The sequence below is a fragment of the Oncorhynchus clarkii genome, chromosome 8 (genome assembly GCF_045791955.1).
Source record: "Oncorhynchus clarkii lewisi isolate Uvic-CL-2024 chromosome 8, UVic_Ocla_1.0, whole genome shotgun sequence".
NCBI lineage: Eukaryota > Metazoa > Chordata > Actinopteri > Salmoniformes > Salmonidae > Oncorhynchus > Oncorhynchus clarkii.
Window position 1 is genome coordinate 17,176,571 of NC_092154.1, and position 20,011 is coordinate 17,196,581.

Below are 20,011 nucleotides of genomic sequence, written 5' to 3' on the forward strand. Positions count from 1 at the left end.
GATGTAGTAATAACACCTGTGGGAGGAGGGGCATTCTTCTTACCTAACCACATGACCTTTGGTTTGGAGGTGTTCAGAACAAGGTTAATGGTAGAGAAAGCTTGTTGGACACTAAGAAAGCTTTGTTGTCGAGAATTTAACACAAATTCCGGGGAGGGGCCAGCTGAGTATAAGACTATATCGTTTGCATATAAGTGAATGAGAATGCTTCCTATTGCCTAAGCTATGATGTTGATGTAAATTGAGAAGAGCGTGGGCCTAGGATTGAGCCTTGGGGTACTCCCTTGGTGACAGGCAGTGGCTGAGACAGCAGATTTTCTGACTTTATACACTGCACTCTTTGAAAGAGGTAGTTCGCAAACCAGGCCAAAGACCCCTCAGATACACCAATAATCCTTAGCCATCCCACAAGAATGGAATGGTTTACCGTATCAAAAGCTTTGGCCAAGTCCAAAAAAAATAGCAGCACAGTATTGCTTAGAATCAAGGACAATGGTGATATCGTTGAGGACCTTTTAAGGTTGCAGTGACACATCCATAATTTTATCAATCTTCCAGTGAACATTTTTATTTTGTCAGTCCATAATGTTCAAGCCAATGTCCAACCAATTTAGATCTGGATCACCAAAGAGGTACTCTGTGGCCATCTTCAGTGTGGCTGCTGTCAGGTCTAACAACATGAAATTACATATAGAACACTTCAATTTAATAGGATATCTATGGCTAACAGCCTCTTCTCCCTCCCTCCCAGGGCTCCAGTTTCATCCGTTGTATCAAGCCCAATCTGAAGATGGTCAGCCACCAGTTTGAAGGGGCCCAGATCCTCTCTCAGTTGCAGTGCTCAGGTCAGTATATACAGTGCATTGTTACATTACAGACTTATTCTAAAATGGATTAAAAGCAAAAACAGATTTGCAAATGTATAAAAAAATATATATATATCATGTTTACATAAGTATTCAGACACTTTACTCAGTACTTTGTTGAAGCACATACAGCCTCGAGACATTCAGAGACTTGTCCCAAAGCCACTCCAGTGTTGTCTTTGCTGTGCGCTTGGTGTCGTTGTCCTGTTGGAAGGTAAACCTTCACCCCAGTCTGAGGTTCTGAGCGCTCTGGAGCAGGTTTTTAATCAAGGATCTTTCTGTACTTTGCTCCGTTCATCTTTCCCTCGATCCTGACTAGACTCCCAGTCCCTGCTGCTGAAAAACATCCCCACAACATGATGGTGCCACCACCTTGCTTCACCGTAGTGATGGTGCCAGGTTTTTTTTCCAGATATGACGCTGGGCATTCAGGCCAAAGAGTTCAATCTTGGCTTCATCAGACCAGAGAATCTTGTTTCTCATGGTCTGAGTCCTTTAGGTGCTATCGTGCCTTTTACTAAGTGGCTTCCGTCTGGCCACTCTACCATGACGGCCGGATTGGTGTAGTGCTGCAGAGATCGTTGTCCTTCTGGAAGGCTCTCCCATCTCCGCAGAGGAACTCTGGAGCTCTGTCAGAGTGACCATCGCGTTCTTGGTCACCTCCCTGACCAAGGCCCTTCTCCCCCGATTTCTGAGTTTGACCGGGCAGGCCAGCTCTAGGAAGAGTCTTGGTGGTTCCAAACTTCTTCCATTTAAGAATTATGGAGGCCACTGTGTTCTTGGGGACCTTCAATGCTGCAGAAATGTTTTAGTACCCTTCCCCAGATCTGTGCCTCAACACAATCCTGTCTCTGAGCTCTACGGACAATTCCTTCAACCTCATGGCTTGTTTTTTCTCTGACATGCACTGTCAACTGTGGGACCTTATATAGACAGGTGTGTGCCTTTCCAAATCATGTCCAATCAATTTAATTTACCACAGGTGGACTCCAATCATTTTGGGGTATCGTGTGTAGTTTGAGGAACATTTTAGAATAAGGCTGTAACATAACAAATTGTGGAAAAAGTCACGGTCTGAATACTTTCCGAATGCACTGTAGGCCTAAAGAAAGGGGCTAATGTTTGTTCCGCGAGCCACTTAGTTATCACTTTTGCCTTATGGCAAGGTGCTCCATCATGCTGGAAAAGGCATTGTTCATCACCAAACTGTTCCTGGATGGTTGGGAGAAGTTGCTCTTGGTGGATGTGTTGGTACCATTCTTTATTCATGGCTGTGTTCTAAGGCAAAATTGTGAGTGAGCCCACTCCCTTGGCTGAGAAGCAACCCCACACATGAATGGTCTCAGGATGCTTTACTGTTGGCATGACAAAGGACTGATGGTAGCGCTCACCTTGTCTTCTCCGGACAAGCTTTTTTCCGGATGCCCCAAACAATCGGAAAGGGGATTCATCAGAGAAATTGACTTTACCCCAGTTCTCAGCAGTCCAATCCCTGTACCTTTAGCAGAATATCAGTTTGTCCCTGATGTTTTTCCTGGATAGAAGAGGGTTCTTTGCTGCCCTTCTTGACACCAGGACATCCTCCAAAAGTCTTCGCCTCACTGTGCGTGCAGATGCACTCATACCTGCCTGCTGCCATTCCTGAGCAAGCTCTGTACTGGTGGTGCCCCGATCCCGCAGCTGAATCAACTTTAGGAGACGGTCCTGGCGCTTGCTGGACTTTCTTGGGTGCCCTGAAGCCTTCTTCACAACAATTGCACCGCTCTCCTTGAAGTTCTTGATGATCCGATAAATGGTTGTTTTAGGTGCAATTTTACTGGCAGCAATATCCTTGCCTGTGAAGCCCTTTTTGTGCAAAGCAATGATGACGGCACGTGTTTCCTTGCAGGTAACCATGCCTGACAGAGGAAGAACAATGATTCCAAGCACCACCCTCCTTTTGAAGCTTCCAGTCTGTTATTCGAACTCAATCAGCATGACAGAGCATGACCAGCCATGTCCTCGTCAACACTCACACCTGTGTTCACGAGAGAATCCCTGATATGATGTTAGCTGGTCCTTTTGTGGCAGGGCTGAAATGCAGTGGAAATGTTTGGGGGGGGATTCAGTTCATTTGCATGGCAAAGAGGGACTTTGCAATTAATTTGCAATTCATCTGATCACTCTTCATAACATTCTGGAGTATATGTAAATTGCCATCATACAAACTGAGGCAGCAGACTTTGAAAATTAAAATTTGTGTCACTCTCAAAACTTTTGGCCACGACTGTATGTCCATTACATGAAATCCAAATAAAAATCCATTTAAATTACAGGTTGTAATGCACCAAAATAGGAAAAACTCAAAGGGGGAGGAATACTTTTACAAGGCACTGTATCCCTCTCCATCACATGTTATTTTGTCTCTTCTCTCAGTGTCTGCCCCACACTAACCTAATGTAGCAAGCCTAAAGAAACACACAGACCGGACAAGTAGGAGCGCAATGGACTATGGTCATTTTAGTTCATGACCATATTTTCTGGACTAAACTATGTAGAATATTGGCCTGTTGGAAACTGCAACTCCCTACTACACCGCACTGTTTGGGCTTGATCTGATTTACCTCAAGAGAAACTGTGCAATGAGTTAACAAAATGCAATTCAAATAATTGAACTGACATTGGTCAATTAGTTGTTTAAAAAACAAAAATTTTGGTTAATGCTCAGCTCTGGTCAAAGGTAGTGCACTATAAAGGGGATAGGGTGTAACTTGGGATACACTGTTGCTCTACATTGGTGGTGGATGAGGTGAAGTTTCACCACCTTACTATGCAAAGCTCTTTGAGCGTCTGGAAAATGCTAATCCAGTAAATGATTAATATGTTTATAAATGTATTACACACAGCAACACAGGGAGAAATGACTGTGGAGATGTGGGGTTTTATTCTGCCCACGCCAATGCTGCAGTTATTACAAAACGATCTTGTCGCTGCAGAACAAAAACGATCAAATGCAAAATGACCAGAGTGATTTACATACATTTACTGAGAACTCACAGCACTTTTCTCTCCACAAATTGGCACACAATTACTGTCGGAGGAGAGATACTGTATAGCATCTGAGTATCTGCGTGCTGTTCTTCTTGACTGTTTTCTGAACATTTCTCTTTCTCAGACCTTCAAACTAAAGGCTGCGACGCTAATTCAATTTCCCATTCTCCTGTTCAATTTGCATATTAAATTTGACTCGCTTTTCTTCTGTATCATTGGAGTTGCCTGAATTTTCATCTACACTCATGAGTGGTGGCTCAGAGACATGGAGAGACTGTGTTGCTCCATCTCTTTAAGCTTAAGATCAAATTATGCATCAACTATATTGGGTGGGTGGTGGACGAGTCAGCAGAAGTTAGTTTGATGTATTTGGAAGAAACAGGGGAAGTAGTCGTGCATAGACAGTCATTAACCACTGACTGTGCAGAAAATGCGTTATTGAGTTGTCTCAGGACTGGGATGACCCGGTCTGTCTCCATGTGAGAGAAAGTCAGTTGACAAAAGGCCCCTTAACGGCAGGTAGACTAACGCTTCCGGAGGAAGACCTGATTGGTCAAAATGTGTTGCAGCATTCGACCTGCTTTAATATAGTAGGATGATCTGCTCCTACCTGTATATATTTTTGTGACTAGTTCACTAAAGTGTCTCTGTAGGAATGGTGTCCGTGCTGGACCTGATGCAGGGAGGCTTCCCCTCCAGAGCGCCATTCCATGAGCTCTACAACATGTACAAGCAGTACATGCCTGCCAAGCTGACTCGCCTGGACCCAAGACTCTTCTGCAAGGTCAGTGCCCCATGGACCACACACACACACACACTGGCCTTGCTCTGGGCTCATCTTCTTATCACTGTACCATCCAATACACAACAAAGCCAGTTTGTCATGTTCATATGACATGTATTGACAATGAAATGTTTGTTTGTGCTACAGGCTTTATTCAAAGCGCTGGGACTCAACGAGAATGATTACAAGTTTGGGCTGACCAGAGTGTTCTTCAGACCTGGGAAGGTGATAACTTCATGACATATATCTCTGTTATGCTCTGTTGCTCTGCACTGGCTCTCAGCATTACAATGTTCCCCTGACTGAATGGACTTCAAAGGAATCCGCATTTGGCTGCGAGCGAGGGGAGCTCTGCAGGGGAAAGGGATTTAGATAATAAACCATGTAGAGCTAACACATGGGGTATTCATTAATGTAACAGATAAGTTATTCAATTATGTTAAATGTGCGGTTTGGAGCCCTATTGTAAAAATGTCTGTTGTGGCTTAATTGGACTCAGTCAGAGGTGATTGCTGTGTGGGGCAGGTGTAACTTTAATTTTGTAGCTGAGTAGTTTTGTGCTTATGAATAAATGAATATACAACCCTCTGTTGACCACAACAAGACAGGTACTTTGCTGCTGTTATTGTAATCTCAGTTTTCACCTTCCCTGAGGGAACATCAGCTTACTGATGGCTATTTTAGTGTCTATGGCTGCTCTATTTTCTCTCTCTCTCTCCATCCTTCTCTCTCATCCCTCCACTCTTCTCTCACCTCTCTCTCATCTCTCTCCTCATTCTCCTCTCTCTCATCTCTCTCCTCATTCTCCTCTCTCTCAACTCTCCCTCATTCTCCTCTCTCATCTCTATCATCTCTCTCCTCATTCTCCTCTCTCTCCTCTCTCTCTCAACTCTCCCTCCACTCTTCTCTCACCTCTCTCTCATCTCTCTCCTCATTCTCCTCTCTCACCTCTCTCTCATCTCTCCCCATTCTCCTCTCTCACCTCTCTCTCAACTCTCTCCTCATTCTCCTCTCACCTCTCTCTCATCTCTCTCCTCATTCTCCTCTCTCACCTCTCTCTCCCCATTCTCCTCTCTCACATTTCTCTCCTCATTCTCCTCTCTCACCTCTCTCTCAACTCTCTCCTCATTCTCCTCTCTCACCTCTCTCTCTCATCTCTCTCCCCATTCTCCTCTCTCACCTCTCTCTCCCCATTCTCCTCTCTCACCTCTCTCTCATCTCTCCCTCATTCTCCTCTCTCTCATCTCTCTCCCAATTCGCCTCTCACCTCTCTCTCCTCATTCTCCTCTCTCACCTCTCTCTCCTCATTCTCCTCTCTCACCTCTCTCTCTCTCTCTCATCTCTCTCCCCATTCTCCTCTCTCCATTCCTGTATCTCATCTCTCTCTCCATTCCTGTATCTCATCTCTCATCTCTCTATCCTTCTCTCTGCATCCCTCTCTCATTCCTCCATTCATCCTTCTCTTTTGTCCATCTTCTCATTATGTTCTCTCATTTCTCCATCAATCTCTCATCCCTTCTTTCTCCATCCATCCTCCCCTCAGTTTAAGGAGTTTGATCAGATCATGAAGTCGGACCCAGACCACCTGGCGGAGCTGGTGAAGAAGGTCAACCAGTGGCTCATCTGCAGCCGCTGGAAGAAAGTCCAGTGGTGTTCCCTCTCTGTCATCAAACGTGAGTAACATCCTGCTACCTTCCACATCATTATACACCAGGGCCCGTATTCACAAAGCGTCTGAGTAGGATTGCTGATCTAGTGTCAGTTTTCCCATTTAGGTCATAATTAATAAATTATATAGACGGGGGGACCTGATCCTAGATCAGCACTCCTACCCTGAGATTCTTTGTGAACACGAGCCCTGTCATGTTCTAGAAGACAAATAGTTTAAAGTGATGGCACTAATTGCTCCGATCCAATTCTGTTCATAAAACGCTAACTAACTGGCTCTGGCCATCTGTTTTGTGTGGAGATATCCTCTGATTTATTCAGACTGCCTCATTAAACTCTGAAAACAGTCATTGTGAACCTCTTCATCCTGGACTAAGATATAGCTTTTTCCTCCATTACTCTAGTGTGCTGCGTGCCCTGTTGGCAGACAGTTCACCTCAGCCTGTTACCCTCCAGAAATGATCTAGTACCTGCCCATTATACACCTCCAATCTTAGAGGGCTGTGTCCCTAATGGTATCCTATTCCCGACATAGTGCACTCCTTTCACTATGCACTTTTGAAGTAGTGCACTGTATAGGAAATATGGTGCCATTTGGGTCACAGTCACTCACTGAGGCAACATTTCCATACCGTCTGCTCTCTCTGTGTGAATTACCACCACGGCTGTGGAGTTACTGTGCCAGTCCCTGCAAGTCTGTGAGTGTCTGGGCTGTCAGTCTCATTGTCTCTCGGTCTCTCTCTCTCCCACAGTGAGGAATAAGATGCTCTACCGTGCCATTGCCTGCATCAAGATGCAGAAGACGGTGCGCATGTGGCTGTGCAGGAGGAAGCACAAGCCGCGGTAGGTGTCCTCTTATCCCTCCTCTCCCTCCCTCCCTTCCTTCTCGTTATACAGCACTTTCACAGCTCAGCGGTGCCAGGCTGCTTAGCACATCATGGCTGCATCGCCACGGAGACAGTCTCATTGGTACCGGCTGGTATACCACATGACTCTGTCTTATTACCTCTGTAAAGCTCCAGGAGATCTGTAGTGATAAACAACAGAGCCTTGTGGGCAGTGGGAGGGGGGTACCATGTGTCTCTGTAATGTTTCAAGTTTAAACCCAAGTGACTAAGTGTGTGTGTGTGTGTGTGTGTGTGTGTGTGTGTGTGTGTGTGTGTGTGTGTGTGTGTGTGTGTGTGTGTGTGTGTGTGCGCGGTGCGTGCGTTGGGGTACAGGATCGATGGGCTGGTGAAGGTGCGTAACCTGAAGAACAGGATGGATAAGTTCAACGAGGTGATCGCCGGCCTGAAGGAGGGGAAGCAGGAGATGAGCATGCAGATTCAGGGGCTGGACGATGCCATCAACACAACCATGCTCAAAATCAAGGTGTGAGAATACTGCCAGCCTTCCGTTCTGCAACCTCTCCTAGTTCTATGCTCCTAAGTCAAACTTCTATACAATCCCTTCTTTTTTCCTCTTGCCTGACTTCTATGAGTACAAAGAGTAATATTTTGTCAAGATAGTTTGGTGAAACACTTTATTTCATTATTTCTCCACGTTCAACATTGTTTTCTGAATATCAATACGCCAGCATGTGTATAGAATCAAAGTGTATGACATGGGCGATGACATGTCGTGTTCTCTTCTCCCCTCCATATTTAATAATTCATTAGTTCTCCAAATTCAACATTGTTTTCTGAATGTCAATACGCCAGTGTGTGTGTAGAATCCGATCAATGTCAGACACGAGATGTGTCCCTTGTGGCGCCCTATTATAGTGCACTTCTTTTGATGGGCCCTGGCTAAAAGTAGTGCATTATATGGGGAATAGGGTGTTGTTTGAGACACATCTTATGTCTTTGACATTGAGAGGATTCTACACACACACTGACGTATTGACATTCAGAAAACAATGTTGAATTTATCCCAGGGTGAAATATTTAGTGATGGTTGATGGAGGGAATCTTTATCTAATAGGAGGCTTCAGCCAGCCAGATGGTGTGTAATTACGGCTGCTTTAGTCAAACTATGGATTTTGGGGAACCTCTGGGGTACTAAGCCTTTTAAATGAGGGTCGCTTTGACTCCCTTGAGTTAGTTTTCAAATTTTCTCTCAAGATTCAGGGTTTGTCATTTATTTCCCGAACCTGATGATGTTTTGGCTGTGGTACTATATATCTGGATCTGGCCCTCTCTCTCTACCGATGGCATCGTGGCTTATTTAGAAGCTAGGAGATATTTTTAATGGATGGCGGCTGGATTTAATAGGGTTATATTCTGCATTTTGAGATGATATGCATCTTGTCTCGGAGCGCCGTGTATATTACCTTTTGCATTTTTATGGCCCTGCTTATGGTAGTAGCCTATTAATTATCTATAAAAAAGCCAGGTAAACATTTCATTATTTTGCATCCAACTTATTTGCTAGCCTTTAACGGTGACACTATTGTAGGGAGTAGCGGGCCTTTAGAGAGAGTAGAGTAGCGGGCCTTTAGAGAGCGGAGAGTAGCGGGCCTTTAGAGAGCGGAGAGTAGCGGGCCTTTAGAGAGAGGAGAGTAGCGGGCCTTTAAAGAGAGTAGAGTAGCGGGCCTTTAGAGAGCGGAGAGTAGCGGGCCATTAGAGAGCGGAGAGTAGCGGGCCTTTAGAGAGCGGAGAGTAGCGGGCCTTTAGAGAGCGGAGAGTAGCGGGCCTTTAGAGAGCGGAGAGTAGCGGGCCGTTAGAGAGTGGAGAGTAGCGGGCCTTTAGAGAGCGGAGAGTAGCGGGCCTTTAGAGAGAGGAGAGTAGCGGGCCTTTAGAGAGAGGAGAGTAGCGGGCCTTTAGAGAGTGGAGAGTAGCGGGCCTTTAGAGAGCGGAGAGTAGCGGGCCTTTAGAGAGAGTAGAGTAGCGGGCCTTTAGAGAGCGGAGAGTAGCGGGCCTTTAGAGAGCGGAGAGTAGCGGGTCTTTAGAGAGCGGAGAGTAGCGGAGAGTAGCGGGCCTTTAGAGAGAGGAGAGTAGCGGGCCTTTAGAGAGAGTAGAGTAGCGGGCCTTTAGAGAGCGGAGAGTAGCGGAGAGTAGCGGGCCTTTAGAGAGAGTAGAGTAGCGGGCCTTTAGAGAGCGGAGAGTAGCGGGCCTTTAGAGAGAGTAGAGTAGCGGGCCTTTAGAGAGCGGAGAGTAGCGGGCCTTTAGAGAGCGGAGAGTAGAGGGCCTTTAGAGTGCGGAGAGTAGCGGGCCTTTAGAGAGAGGAGAGTAGCAGGCCTTTAGAGAGAGGAGAGTAGCGGGCCTTTAGAGAGTGGAGAGTAGCGGGCCTTTAGAGAGCGGAGAGTAGCGGGCCTTTAGAGAGAGTAGAGTAGCGGGCCTTTAGAGAGCGGAGAGTAGCGGGCCTTTAGAGAGCGGAGAGTAGCGGGTCTTTAGAGAGAGGAGAGTAGCGGGCCTTTAGAGAGTGGAGAGTAGCGGGCCTTTAGAGAGCGGAGAGATGCGGGCCTTTAGAGAGAGTAGAGTAGCGGGCCTTTAGAGAGCGGAGAGTAGCGGGCCTTTAGAGAGCGGAGAGTAGCGGGTCTTTAGAGAGCGGAGAGTAGCGGAGAGTAGCGGGCCTTTAGAGAGAGGAGAGTAGCGGGCCTTTAGAGAGAGGAGAGTAGCGGGCCTTTAGAGAGCGGAGAGTAGCGGGCCTTTAGAGAGCGGAGAGTAGCGGGCCTTTAGAGAGAGTAGAGTAGCGGGCCTTTAGAGAGCGGAGAGTAGCGGGCCTTTAGAGAGCGGAGAGTAGCGGGTCTTTAGAGAGCGGAGAGTTGCGGGCCTTTAGAGAGCGGAGAGTAGCGGGCCTTTAGAGAGCGGAGAGTAGCGGGCCTTTAGAGAGCGGAGAGTAGCGGGCCTTTAGAGAGCGGAGAGTAGCGGAGAGTAGCGGGCCTTTAGAGAGAGGAGAGTAGCGGGCCTTTAGAGAGAGTAGAGTAGCGGACCTTTAGAGAGCGGAGAGTAGCGGGCCTTTAGAGAGCGGAGAGTAGCGGGTCTTTAGAGAGAGGAGAGTAGCGGGCCTTTAGAGAGTGGAGAGTAGCGGGCCTTTAGAGAGCGGAGAGATGCGGGCCTTTAGAGAGAGTAGAGTAGCGGGCCTTTAGAGAGCGGAGAGTAGCGGGCCTTTAGAGAGCGGAGAGTAGCGGGTCTTTAGAGAGCGGAGAGTAGCGGAGAGTAGCGGGCCTTTAGAGAGAGGAGAGTAGCGGGCCTTTAGAGAGAGGAGAGTAGCGGGCCTTTAGAGAGCGGAGAGTAGCGGGCCTTTAGAGAGCGGAGAGTAGCGGGCCTTTAGAGAGAGTAGAGTAGCGGGCCTTTAGAGAGCGGAGAGTAGCGGGCCTTTAGAGAGCGGAGAGTAGCGGGTCTTTAGAGAGCGGAGAGTTGCGGGCCTTTAGAGAGCGGAGAGTAGCGGGCCTTTAGAGAGCGGAGAGTAGCGGGCCTTTAGAGAGCGGAGAGTAGCGGGCCTTTAGAGAGCGGAGAGTAGCGGAGAGTAGCGGGCCTTTAGAGAGAGGAGAGTAGCGGGCCTTTAGAGAGAGTAGAGTAGCGGACCTTTAGAGAGCGGAGAGTAGCGGGCCTTTAGAGAGCGGAGAGTAGCGGGCCTTTAGAGAGAGGAGAGTAGCGGGCCTTTAGAGAGAGTAGAGTAGCGGGCCTTTAGAGAGCGGAGAGGAGCGGGCCTTTAGAGAGCGGAGAGTAGCGGGCCTTTAGAGAGCGGAGAGTAGCGGGCCTTTAGAGAGCGGAGAGTAGCGGTCCTTTAGAGAGCGGAGAGTAGCGGGCCTTTAGAGAGAGGATAGTAGCGGGCCTTTAGAGAGCGGAGAGTAGCGGGCCTTTAGAGAGCGGAGAGTAGCGGGCCTTTAGAGTGCGGAGAGTAGCGGGCCTTTATAGTGCGAAGAGTAGCGGGCCTTTATAGTGCGGAGAGTAGCGGGCCTTTAGAGAGAGGAGAGTAGCGGGCCTTTAGAGAGAGGAGAGTAGCGGGCCTTTAGAGAGTGGAGAGTAGTGGAGAGTAGCGGGCCTTTAGAGAGAGGAGAGTAGCGGGCCTTAGAGAGAGGAGAGTAGCGGGCCTTTAGAGAGCGGAGAGTAGCGGGCCTTTAGAGAGAGGAGAGTAGCGGGCCTTTAGAGAGAGGAGAGTAGCGGGCCTTTAGAGAGAGGAGAGTAGCGGGCCTTTAGAGAGCGGAGAGTAGCGGGCCTTTAGAGAGCGGAGAGTAGCGGGCCTTTAGAGAGCGGAGAGTAGCGGGTCTTTAGAGAGCGGAGAGTAGCGGGCCTTTAGAGAGCGGAGAGTAGCGGGCCTTTAGAGAGAGTAGAGTAGCGGGCCTTTAGAGAGCGGAGAGTAGCGGGCCTTTAGAGAGCGGAGAGTAGCGGGCCTTTAGAGAGCGGAGAGTAGCGGGCCTTTAGAGAGCGGAGAGTAGCGGGCCTTTAGAGTGCGGAGAGTAGCGGGCCTTTAGAGAGAGGAGAGTAGCGGGCCTTTAGAGAGAGGAGAGTAGCGGGCCTTTAGAGAGTGGAGAGTAGCGGGCCTATAGAGAGCGGAGAGTAGCGGGCCTTTAGAGAGAGTAGAGTAGCGGGCCTTTAGAGAGCGGAGAGTAGCGGGCCTTTAGAGAGCGGAGAGTAGCGGGTCTTTAGGGAGCGGAGAGTAGCGGAGAGTAGCGGGCCTTTAGAGAGCGGAGAGTAGCGGGCCTTTAGAGAGCGGAGAGTAGCGGGTCTTTAGAGAGCGGAGAGTAGCGGAGAGTAGCGGGCCTTTAGAGAGCGGAGAGTAGCTGGCCTTTAGAGAGAGTAGAGTAGCAGGCCTTTAGAGAGCGGAGAGTAGCGGGCCTTTAGAGAGCGGAGAGTAGCGGGACTTTAGAGAGAGGAGAGTAGCGGGTCTTTAGAGAGAGGAGAGTAGCGGGCCTTTAGAGAGCGGAGAGTAGCGGGCCTTTAGAGAGCGGAGAGTAGCGGGCCTTTAAGTTGGAACTAAGTGTGAGTTCAGAGTCAATGTGCTACATAAGAAACACTTGTCATATGCCATTTACCAGACACTTTTATCCAAAGCTTCTTACAACAGTGAGTGCATGCATTTTCTTATGGGTGTCCCCAGTGGAAATCGAACCAATGACCATAGCGTTGCAAAGCCATTCACTACCGACTAAGCCACACAAGCTACCGTTAAGTGCTTGCTAAGTGTGAGTTCAGAGTCTGATATGGTAGACAAAATGTAATTGAACGTCTGTTTGGGTTCTGAAAACAGATCGTGCACCTTGTCCTGGGGAGATGTTAGAACACATCAGACTCAGAATAAGGCATTCTGATAAAAGGTTAATTTGACCCCAGATGCATATGAATATTCATCAGCAGAAGAGTGTGTTGCTATAACACATTTGCCTCTAATTCGATCCTATGCCACTGTCTGTGTGGAAGCTCTGTAGATGCCAGCAGTCACAAATGTAGGGTTCTGATTGGGATGAATGTGTGAGTGCTCAGGTTAGGAGACGGCAGCAAACAGAAATAGGAACTTCCTGGACCATCAAGACCAATATGGTGAGGCGGCGTGTGTCTTTATGTTCCAGGAAGGCATTTGTTTGTATTTCTGTTTGCTGCAAGTAGACACTTGCTGAATCCCAAACCAGTCCCTTTCCCTCGCACGGGTGCTGGCTCCAGAGTGAGGTGCTAGCCCAACGTATGTTTGCAGTTTGTGCAATTTCATACAAAAGAATGAAGAGGCGTGCCTAATTATATACAACATGCATTTGTTTGTGTTTGATTTAGGGGCTTGACACATATAACGAATTAAATGCAAAACAAAAGTGAAATAAATTAAGTGTTCGTCTTTGCTTAGTCTTTATTCAATGAATGAAGCCAGCCCTGCGTTTTGGCTGCAGACTTCTTTAAGGGATTCTACTCTCCTCTCCCCTCAGACCACAGCAATGACCCGCATTGACATGGACCATGAGTACCAGGCCCTGGTCACCAGGTCAGAGGAGCTGCTGACAGCCATGCAGAACAAGAAGAAGGAGGAGGAAGAGAAGGAGCGACTGAAGAAGATCCAGGAGGAGATGGCGAGAGAGAAGAAGAGGAGGGAGGAGGAGGAGCAGCGCCGCAAGCAGGACAAAGAGGACAGGCGTCTGTGAGTTGGGGAGATGAAGAGAGAGAGCCGAGGTGCTCCGACACATTAGTCATGCCTCGTGTCCTGACCCTCTTTTTATTGGTGTATGTAAAACCTGTAAGACCAACCGATGGTCCATCACAAGTCACTAGCTCCTAATTTAATAATGTACACTTGTGGGAATTGACCTATATGGATAGGGCTAAATCTTCTTTTCTTTACTAAATAAATATGAAAAGCATATGCATAGCCATGGTGGCAATGGAAAGGGAACAGTTTAGAGATAATGGGGAACTGATTAGACCAAAGGTTAGAACACAACGTTTCACCTGACACAAGACTGAATCCAAACAGTGCAGTTTACATTTACTGTGCTTTTCTCCACATTTGTTGATAAAGAAATCTGGAAATACTCTGGATGCATTGAGTAACATGTTAAGACATGTTAAGTTTCAACATAAGACGAAAAATAATTACAGCGGTTTAAGTGAGAGGACTAACTGGTGTGGCCACACACCTACCAAAGTGTACACAGTTCCTAAGCTATTTCAATGCACCCCTATGACTCTTCTCCTTGCTGTGCCGTTGAGGAACTAGAGCAAGCACACTTGTAGTTGTTTAGTTTGGAGCACAACCCTGCATCCCCGCCATCACACAATTACTGTTGTGTATGCAATCCAAAAACAGTCCATTATAAAATTGCAATCTGGGTCAGGTGGGCATAATTTGAAAGCTTGTTCTTTTGCCAATATGACTTGCTAAATTATAAAGTGTTAGGCTTTCACTGGGCAATTCAGAGAAACAGATTATCATTTTGGTGCGCATAGAAAGGACTCATGAGTGGATTCAGGTCTGGCAAATTCTCTTCACAATAAATGAACAAGCTCATTCTGTTCAGAACAACCCAGGATATGACGACATGTCATCTTGTAACTGTGCATCATAAATGTTGACACTGTATATGACATGGCTTTTATGATTTAGAAATGTGAAGTGCACATTTGGACTCACAGGCTTGTATGACATCAAATCAGTATTTATTATAATCCTCAACGTCACATCTTTCAAATTACATCAAGTCATCCTAATTTACAGATTTTCCCTCACTCAGACAACAAGAAAATTGCCCAATTAAGGGGAGTGATGGGGGCAACTTGTTGACGTGAGCTGTGCTCAAGTTCAGAACGTCTGTCAGTCAAAACCCATATAACACTGTGAGGCGCAGCGAGACCTCTAGCATGTCACTGTAGGGATGATTTATTTGGGCCAATGAATTGATGTGACTGTTTACTGCAGATCTGTAGCAGCATCCTAACTGGATGGATAGTTATTTATTGGGGCCGTTGGTAAAACTGGTTTTCCCTCAAGTCTGTAGTAGGATGGATAATGTATTGATTGGCCTTGAGATGGAGGAGCGGCTGTACAGAGGAGCGGCTGTACAGTAGAAGCTCTTTCCATTACTTATGGTACAGTATTGATTAGGAAGTCCAAACTTTCTACAGTATTGGTTAGGATCTTTATATCGCAGTGACACCAGACATTAATAGCCTTTCTTACTCTTCCTCAGGAAAGCGGAGATGGAGCAGAAGCGGAAACACGAAGAAGAGGAGCGGAAGCAGAGAGAGAAAGAGGAGAGGAAACTTCAGGTTAGTTTTCTTCTTCCACTGTTGGTTTCTCCTGGTCACTGTCTGCCGCAGGGCGGAAGGAGTTAACAATCTGGCTTTAGTACAATGCTCCACTTCCCCTGCTCTACTTCTCAATGTTCTCTGGCAGGAGAGCTCAGTCAAACATCTGTGTTGTTCTTTCCCCACCACCGGCCTCTCCATCTCTTTCTCTCTCTCGCCATCTCTTCTCTCTCTGCCATCTCTTTATCTCTCTCTGTCTGTCTCTGTCTCGCTCCATCTCTCTCACTCTCACTGGCCGACCGACCATACTCCCAGTCACTCCAGTTCTGTGGAGATAAGACATCTGAGGGTAATATACTGTTTGTCTGGCTCCACATGTTGTCCAATTGGAGAGGGAAAGCTCCGATAACCCCCAGAGATCTGACCACAGGTCAGCTACAGGCGTTTAATGCTGAAAGCTGCTCCCTAAGATCAAAGTGTCTTGCCTTGTGCCCACCCTGAGCCCGGGGAAGGCTTGGTGCTTTTCAAACAGCCTTTTTACTCTTTAGATTCACCATCATATTGGTCTTCTGTGCACGTGTTGGTGTAAATATTCATGACATGCACTGCAGATGTTTGAGTTTTGGGAGGAAAAAACGACATCAAACTTCCTCTAACTTCAGAGTGATGTTTTTTCTTCAATGTTCATATTAGTTTTTTCTTATCCACAAATGCATTCAAGGGAACTTTTCTTCCAAAATTAGTTTCGTAGGTTGTTCTCTGAACTCAATTTAAAAAAAAAAGTGAGATCTTCTTTTCAACACTGCCCCTGTTCCCTGACTCTGAGGTGTTAGTAGACTGCTTTTTCCCTGACTCTGAGGTGATAGTAGACTGCTTGTTCCCTGACTCTGAGGTGTTAGTAGACTGCTTGTTCCCTGACTCTGAGGTGTTAGTAGGCTGCTTGTTCTTTGACTCTGAGGTGTTAGTAGACTGCTTGTTCCCTAACTCTGAAGTGTTAGTAGACTGCTTGTTCCCTAACTTTGAGGTGTTAGTAGACTGCTTGTTCCCTAACTCTGAAGTGTTAGTAGACTGCTTGTTCCCTAACTCTGAGGTGTTAGTAGACTGCTTGTTCCCTGACTCTGAGGTGATAGTAGACTGCTTGTTCCCTGACTCTGAGGTGTTAGTAGACTGCTTGTTCCCTGACTCTGAGGTGTTAGTAGGCTGCTTGTTCCCTAACTCTGAGGTGTTAGTAGGCTGCTTGTTCCCTAACTCTGAGGTGTTAGTAGACTGCTTGTTCTCTGACTCTGAGGTGTTAGTAGACTGCTTGTTCCCTAACTCTGAGGTGTTAGTAGAATGCTTGTTCCCTAACTCTGAGGTGTTAGTAGACTGCTTGTTCCCTGACTCTGAGGTGTTAGTAGAATGCTTATTCCCTAACTCTGAGGTGTTAGTAGACTGCTTGTTCCCTGACTCTGAGGTGTTAGTAGAATGCTTATTCCCTAACTCTGAAGTGTTAGTAGACTGCTTGTTCCCTAACTCTGAGGTGTTAGTAGACTGCTTTCTCAATTGAGCCCCTGGATGGTGGCCAGCTCCAGCAGACTTCGGCGAACGCTCGCTGAGTGACCCACAGGCAGAAGAAAGGCTCATTAGTGCATGTGTAAGGTGTCTAATCAGGCCGTGTCTCACACAGTCTCCTTCTCCACATCTGTATGAGAGGCACGCACACACACATAGAGAGACTGCTGTACGCAGATGACCTGGTGCTGCTGTCTCCAACTAAGGAGCGATTACAGCAGCAGCACTGGTTCTAACCGATCTGTGGTCTGACAGTTAACCTAAAGAAAACAAATACATCGGGGCAAAAAAGTATTTAGTGAGCCACCAGTTGTGCAAGTTCTCCCACTTAAAAAGATGAGAGAGGCCTGTAATTTTCATCATAGGTACACTTCAACTATGACAGACAAAATCAATTTAAAAAATCCAGAAAATCACATTGTAGGATTTTTAATTTATTTATTTGCAAATTATGGTGGAAAATAAGTATTTGGTCAATAACAAAAGTTTATCTCAATACCCTTTGTTGGCAATGACAGAGGTCAAACGTTTTCTGTAAGTCTTCACAAGGTTTTCACACACTGTTGCTGGTATTTTTGTAACGGTTTTCTTTAGGTAACGGAGAGGCGGACCAAAATGCAGCGTGGTGGTTATTCATGATTCTTTAATAAAGAAAACTATACATGAATAAACTAACAAAAAACAATAACGTGAGAAAACCTAAACGGCCTATCTGGTGAACACAAACACAAAGACAGGAACAATCACCCACGAAACACTCAAAGAATATGGCTGCCTAAATATGGTTCCCAATCAGAGACAACGATAAACACCTGCCTCTGATTGAGAACCACTCCAGACAGCCATAGACTAAGCTAGAACACCCCACTAAGCCACAATCCCAATACCTACGAAAACCCCAAGACAAAACACACCACATAAATAAACCCATGTCACACCCTGGCCTGACCAAAATAATAAAGAAAACACAAAATACTAAGACCAGGGTGTGACAATTTTGGCCCATTCGTCCATGCAGATCTCCTCTAGAGCAGTGATGTTTTGGGGCTGTTGCTGGGCAACACAGACTTTCAACTCCCTCCAAATATTTTCTATGGGGTTGAGATCTGGAGACTGGCTAGGCCACTCCAGGACCTTGAGATGCTTCTTACGAAGCCACTCCTTCGTTGCCCGGGCGGTGTGTTTGGGATCATTCTCATGCTGAAAGACCCAGCCACATTTCATCTTCAATGCCCTTGCTGATGGAAGGAGGTTTTCACTCAAAACTCACGATACATGGCCCCATTCATTCTTTCCTTTACACGGATCAGTCGTCCTGGTCCCTTTGCAGAAAAACAGCACCAAAGCATGATGTTTCCACCCCCATGCTTCACAGTAGGTATGGTGTTCTTTGGATGCAACTCAGCATTCTTTGTCCTCCAAACACGACGAGTTTAGTTTTTACCAAAAAGTTATATTTTGGTTTCATCTGACCATATGACATTCTCCCAATCTTCTTCTGGATCATCCAAATGCTCTCTAGCAAACTTCAGACGGGCCTGGACATGTACTGGCTTAAGCAGGGGGACATGTCTGGCACTGCAGGATTTGAGTCCCTGGCGGCGTAGTGTGTTACTGATGGTAGGCTTTGTTACTTTGGTCCCAGCTCTCTGCAGGTCATTCACTAGGTGTGTGGTTCTGGGATTTTTGCTCACCGTTCTTGTGATCAATTTGACCCCACGGGGTGAGATCTTGTATGGAGCCCCAGATCGAGGGAGATTATCAGTGGTCTTGTATGTCTTCCATTTCCTAATAATTGCTCCCACAGTTGATTTCTTCAAACCAAGCTGCTTACCTATTGCAGATTCAGTCTTCCCAGCCTGGTGCAGGTCTACAATTTTGTTTCTGGTGTCCTTTGACAGCTCTTTGGTCTTGGCCATAGTGGAGTTTGGAGTGTGACTGTTTGAGGTTGTGGACAGGTGTCTTTTATACTGATAACAAGTTCAAACAGGTGGCATTAATACAGGTAACGAGTGGAGGACAGAGGAGCCTCTTAAAGAAGAAGCTACAGGTCTGTGAGAGCCAGAAATCTTGCTTGTTTGTAGGTGACCAAATACTTATTTTCCACCATAAATTGCAAATAAATTCATTAAAAATCCTACAATGTGATTTTCTGGATTTTTTTTCTCATTTTGTCTGTCATAGTTGAAGTGTATCTATGATGAAAATTACAGGCCTCTCTCATCTTTTTAAGTGGGAGAACTTGCACAATTGGTGGCTGACTAAATACGTTTTTGCCCCACTGTATAATGTTATTCCAAAAGAGGTCTGGAAATCAGGATCGCAAATATGAATTATTTTTGGACACCGTTTTAATAGAACACTTGAAAAACGACAGGTATCTAGGACTAAATATCAGCAACACATGGCTGTGAACGAGCTGAGAGACAAAGCATGAAGAGCATTCTATGACATTAAAAGGAACTTAGAATCTGGCTCAAAATGTATGAAATAATGAATAACCTAATTTGTATGAAATAATGAAATTTACCAAATGGGACAAACATCCAATCGAAATACTGCATGCAAAGTTTTGCAAGACTGTATTGCAAGTGCAAAGAAAGAATTGGGGTAATACACCCTCCTTAATCGAATGGGAAAAAGGGCCATCAAAGTTTACATCCATCGAAAACCAAAACATTTCGTAACACAGACCTATGATGTCAAGAGATGAAACAAGAGAAGAGTCCCCTCAGTCAACTGGTTCTAAGGCTCAGTTCACTAACCCAAACCATCCCCATAGGGCCGCTGGACAGCACTCCGAAAATCTGATAGGACATGCTGTGCTAACTCAGCTCCAGGGGAGAGGTAGAGACAGAACTGCATTTCCTATTACACTGTGACAAATACTCAGACCTAAGATAATCTTTCTTTCCCAAAATGTCCCCCTGCCACAACCCGAGTGACAGCCAGTGAAAAAGTGCAGTGTAATGTCAATAATATTTCCCGTTTTGTTTTGGCTTTCATACCGTGTCATGTGTCTTCTCAGTCATGTGGAGACTGCCCATTGCTTTCATCTATTGTTATTCTCATTAATGTTGTTGTTGCTGTTAATGGTGACACCATTTCCACTACTACTATTATTATTGGTGTCTTATTGCTGTTGGTCCCACCATTGTTGTTATGTGTATTTTGACAATGTAAGTAATTTAACTTACCATGGCAATAAAGGCTATTGAATTTAATTTAATTTAATTGAGAGAGACACGGAGAGAGAGAGAGAGAGACACACACACAAAGACAGAGATCCAGAAAATAGACTTCTACAACCACCGAAAAGGAAGCGATTCCCAAACCTTCCATAACAAGCCATCACCTACAGAGAGATGAACCTGGAGAAGAGTCCCCTAAGCAAGGTGGTCCTGGGGCTCTGGTAACAAACACAAAGGACAGCAGCACAATTAGACCCAACCAAATCA

General features: G+C 46.3%; 1 protein-coding gene across 4 annotated transcripts in view; it reads left to right on the forward strand.

Annotated features, from left to right (window-relative positions):
- Positions 1-20,011, forward strand: part of LOC139415029 (unconventional myosin-VI-like) — a 144,093-nt gene that overhangs the window by 100,846 nt on the left and 23,236 nt on the right. For all 4 annotated transcript variants that reach the window (XM_071162776.1, XM_071162777.1, XM_071162779.1 and 1 more), the window contains exons 20-27: positions 752-845; positions 4,550-4,680; positions 4,828-4,905; positions 6,224-6,353; positions 7,101-7,191; positions 7,569-7,719; positions 13,190-13,398; positions 14,945-15,023. In XM_071162776.1, the coding sequence (XP_071018877.1) occupies positions 752-845; positions 4,550-4,680; positions 4,828-4,905; positions 6,224-6,353; positions 7,101-7,191; positions 7,569-7,719; positions 13,190-13,398; positions 14,945-15,023 (963 nt within the window). The remainder of the gene's footprint in view (positions 1-751; positions 846-4,549; positions 4,681-4,827; positions 4,906-6,223; positions 6,354-7,100; positions 7,192-7,568; positions 7,720-13,189; positions 13,399-14,944; positions 15,024-20,011) is intronic.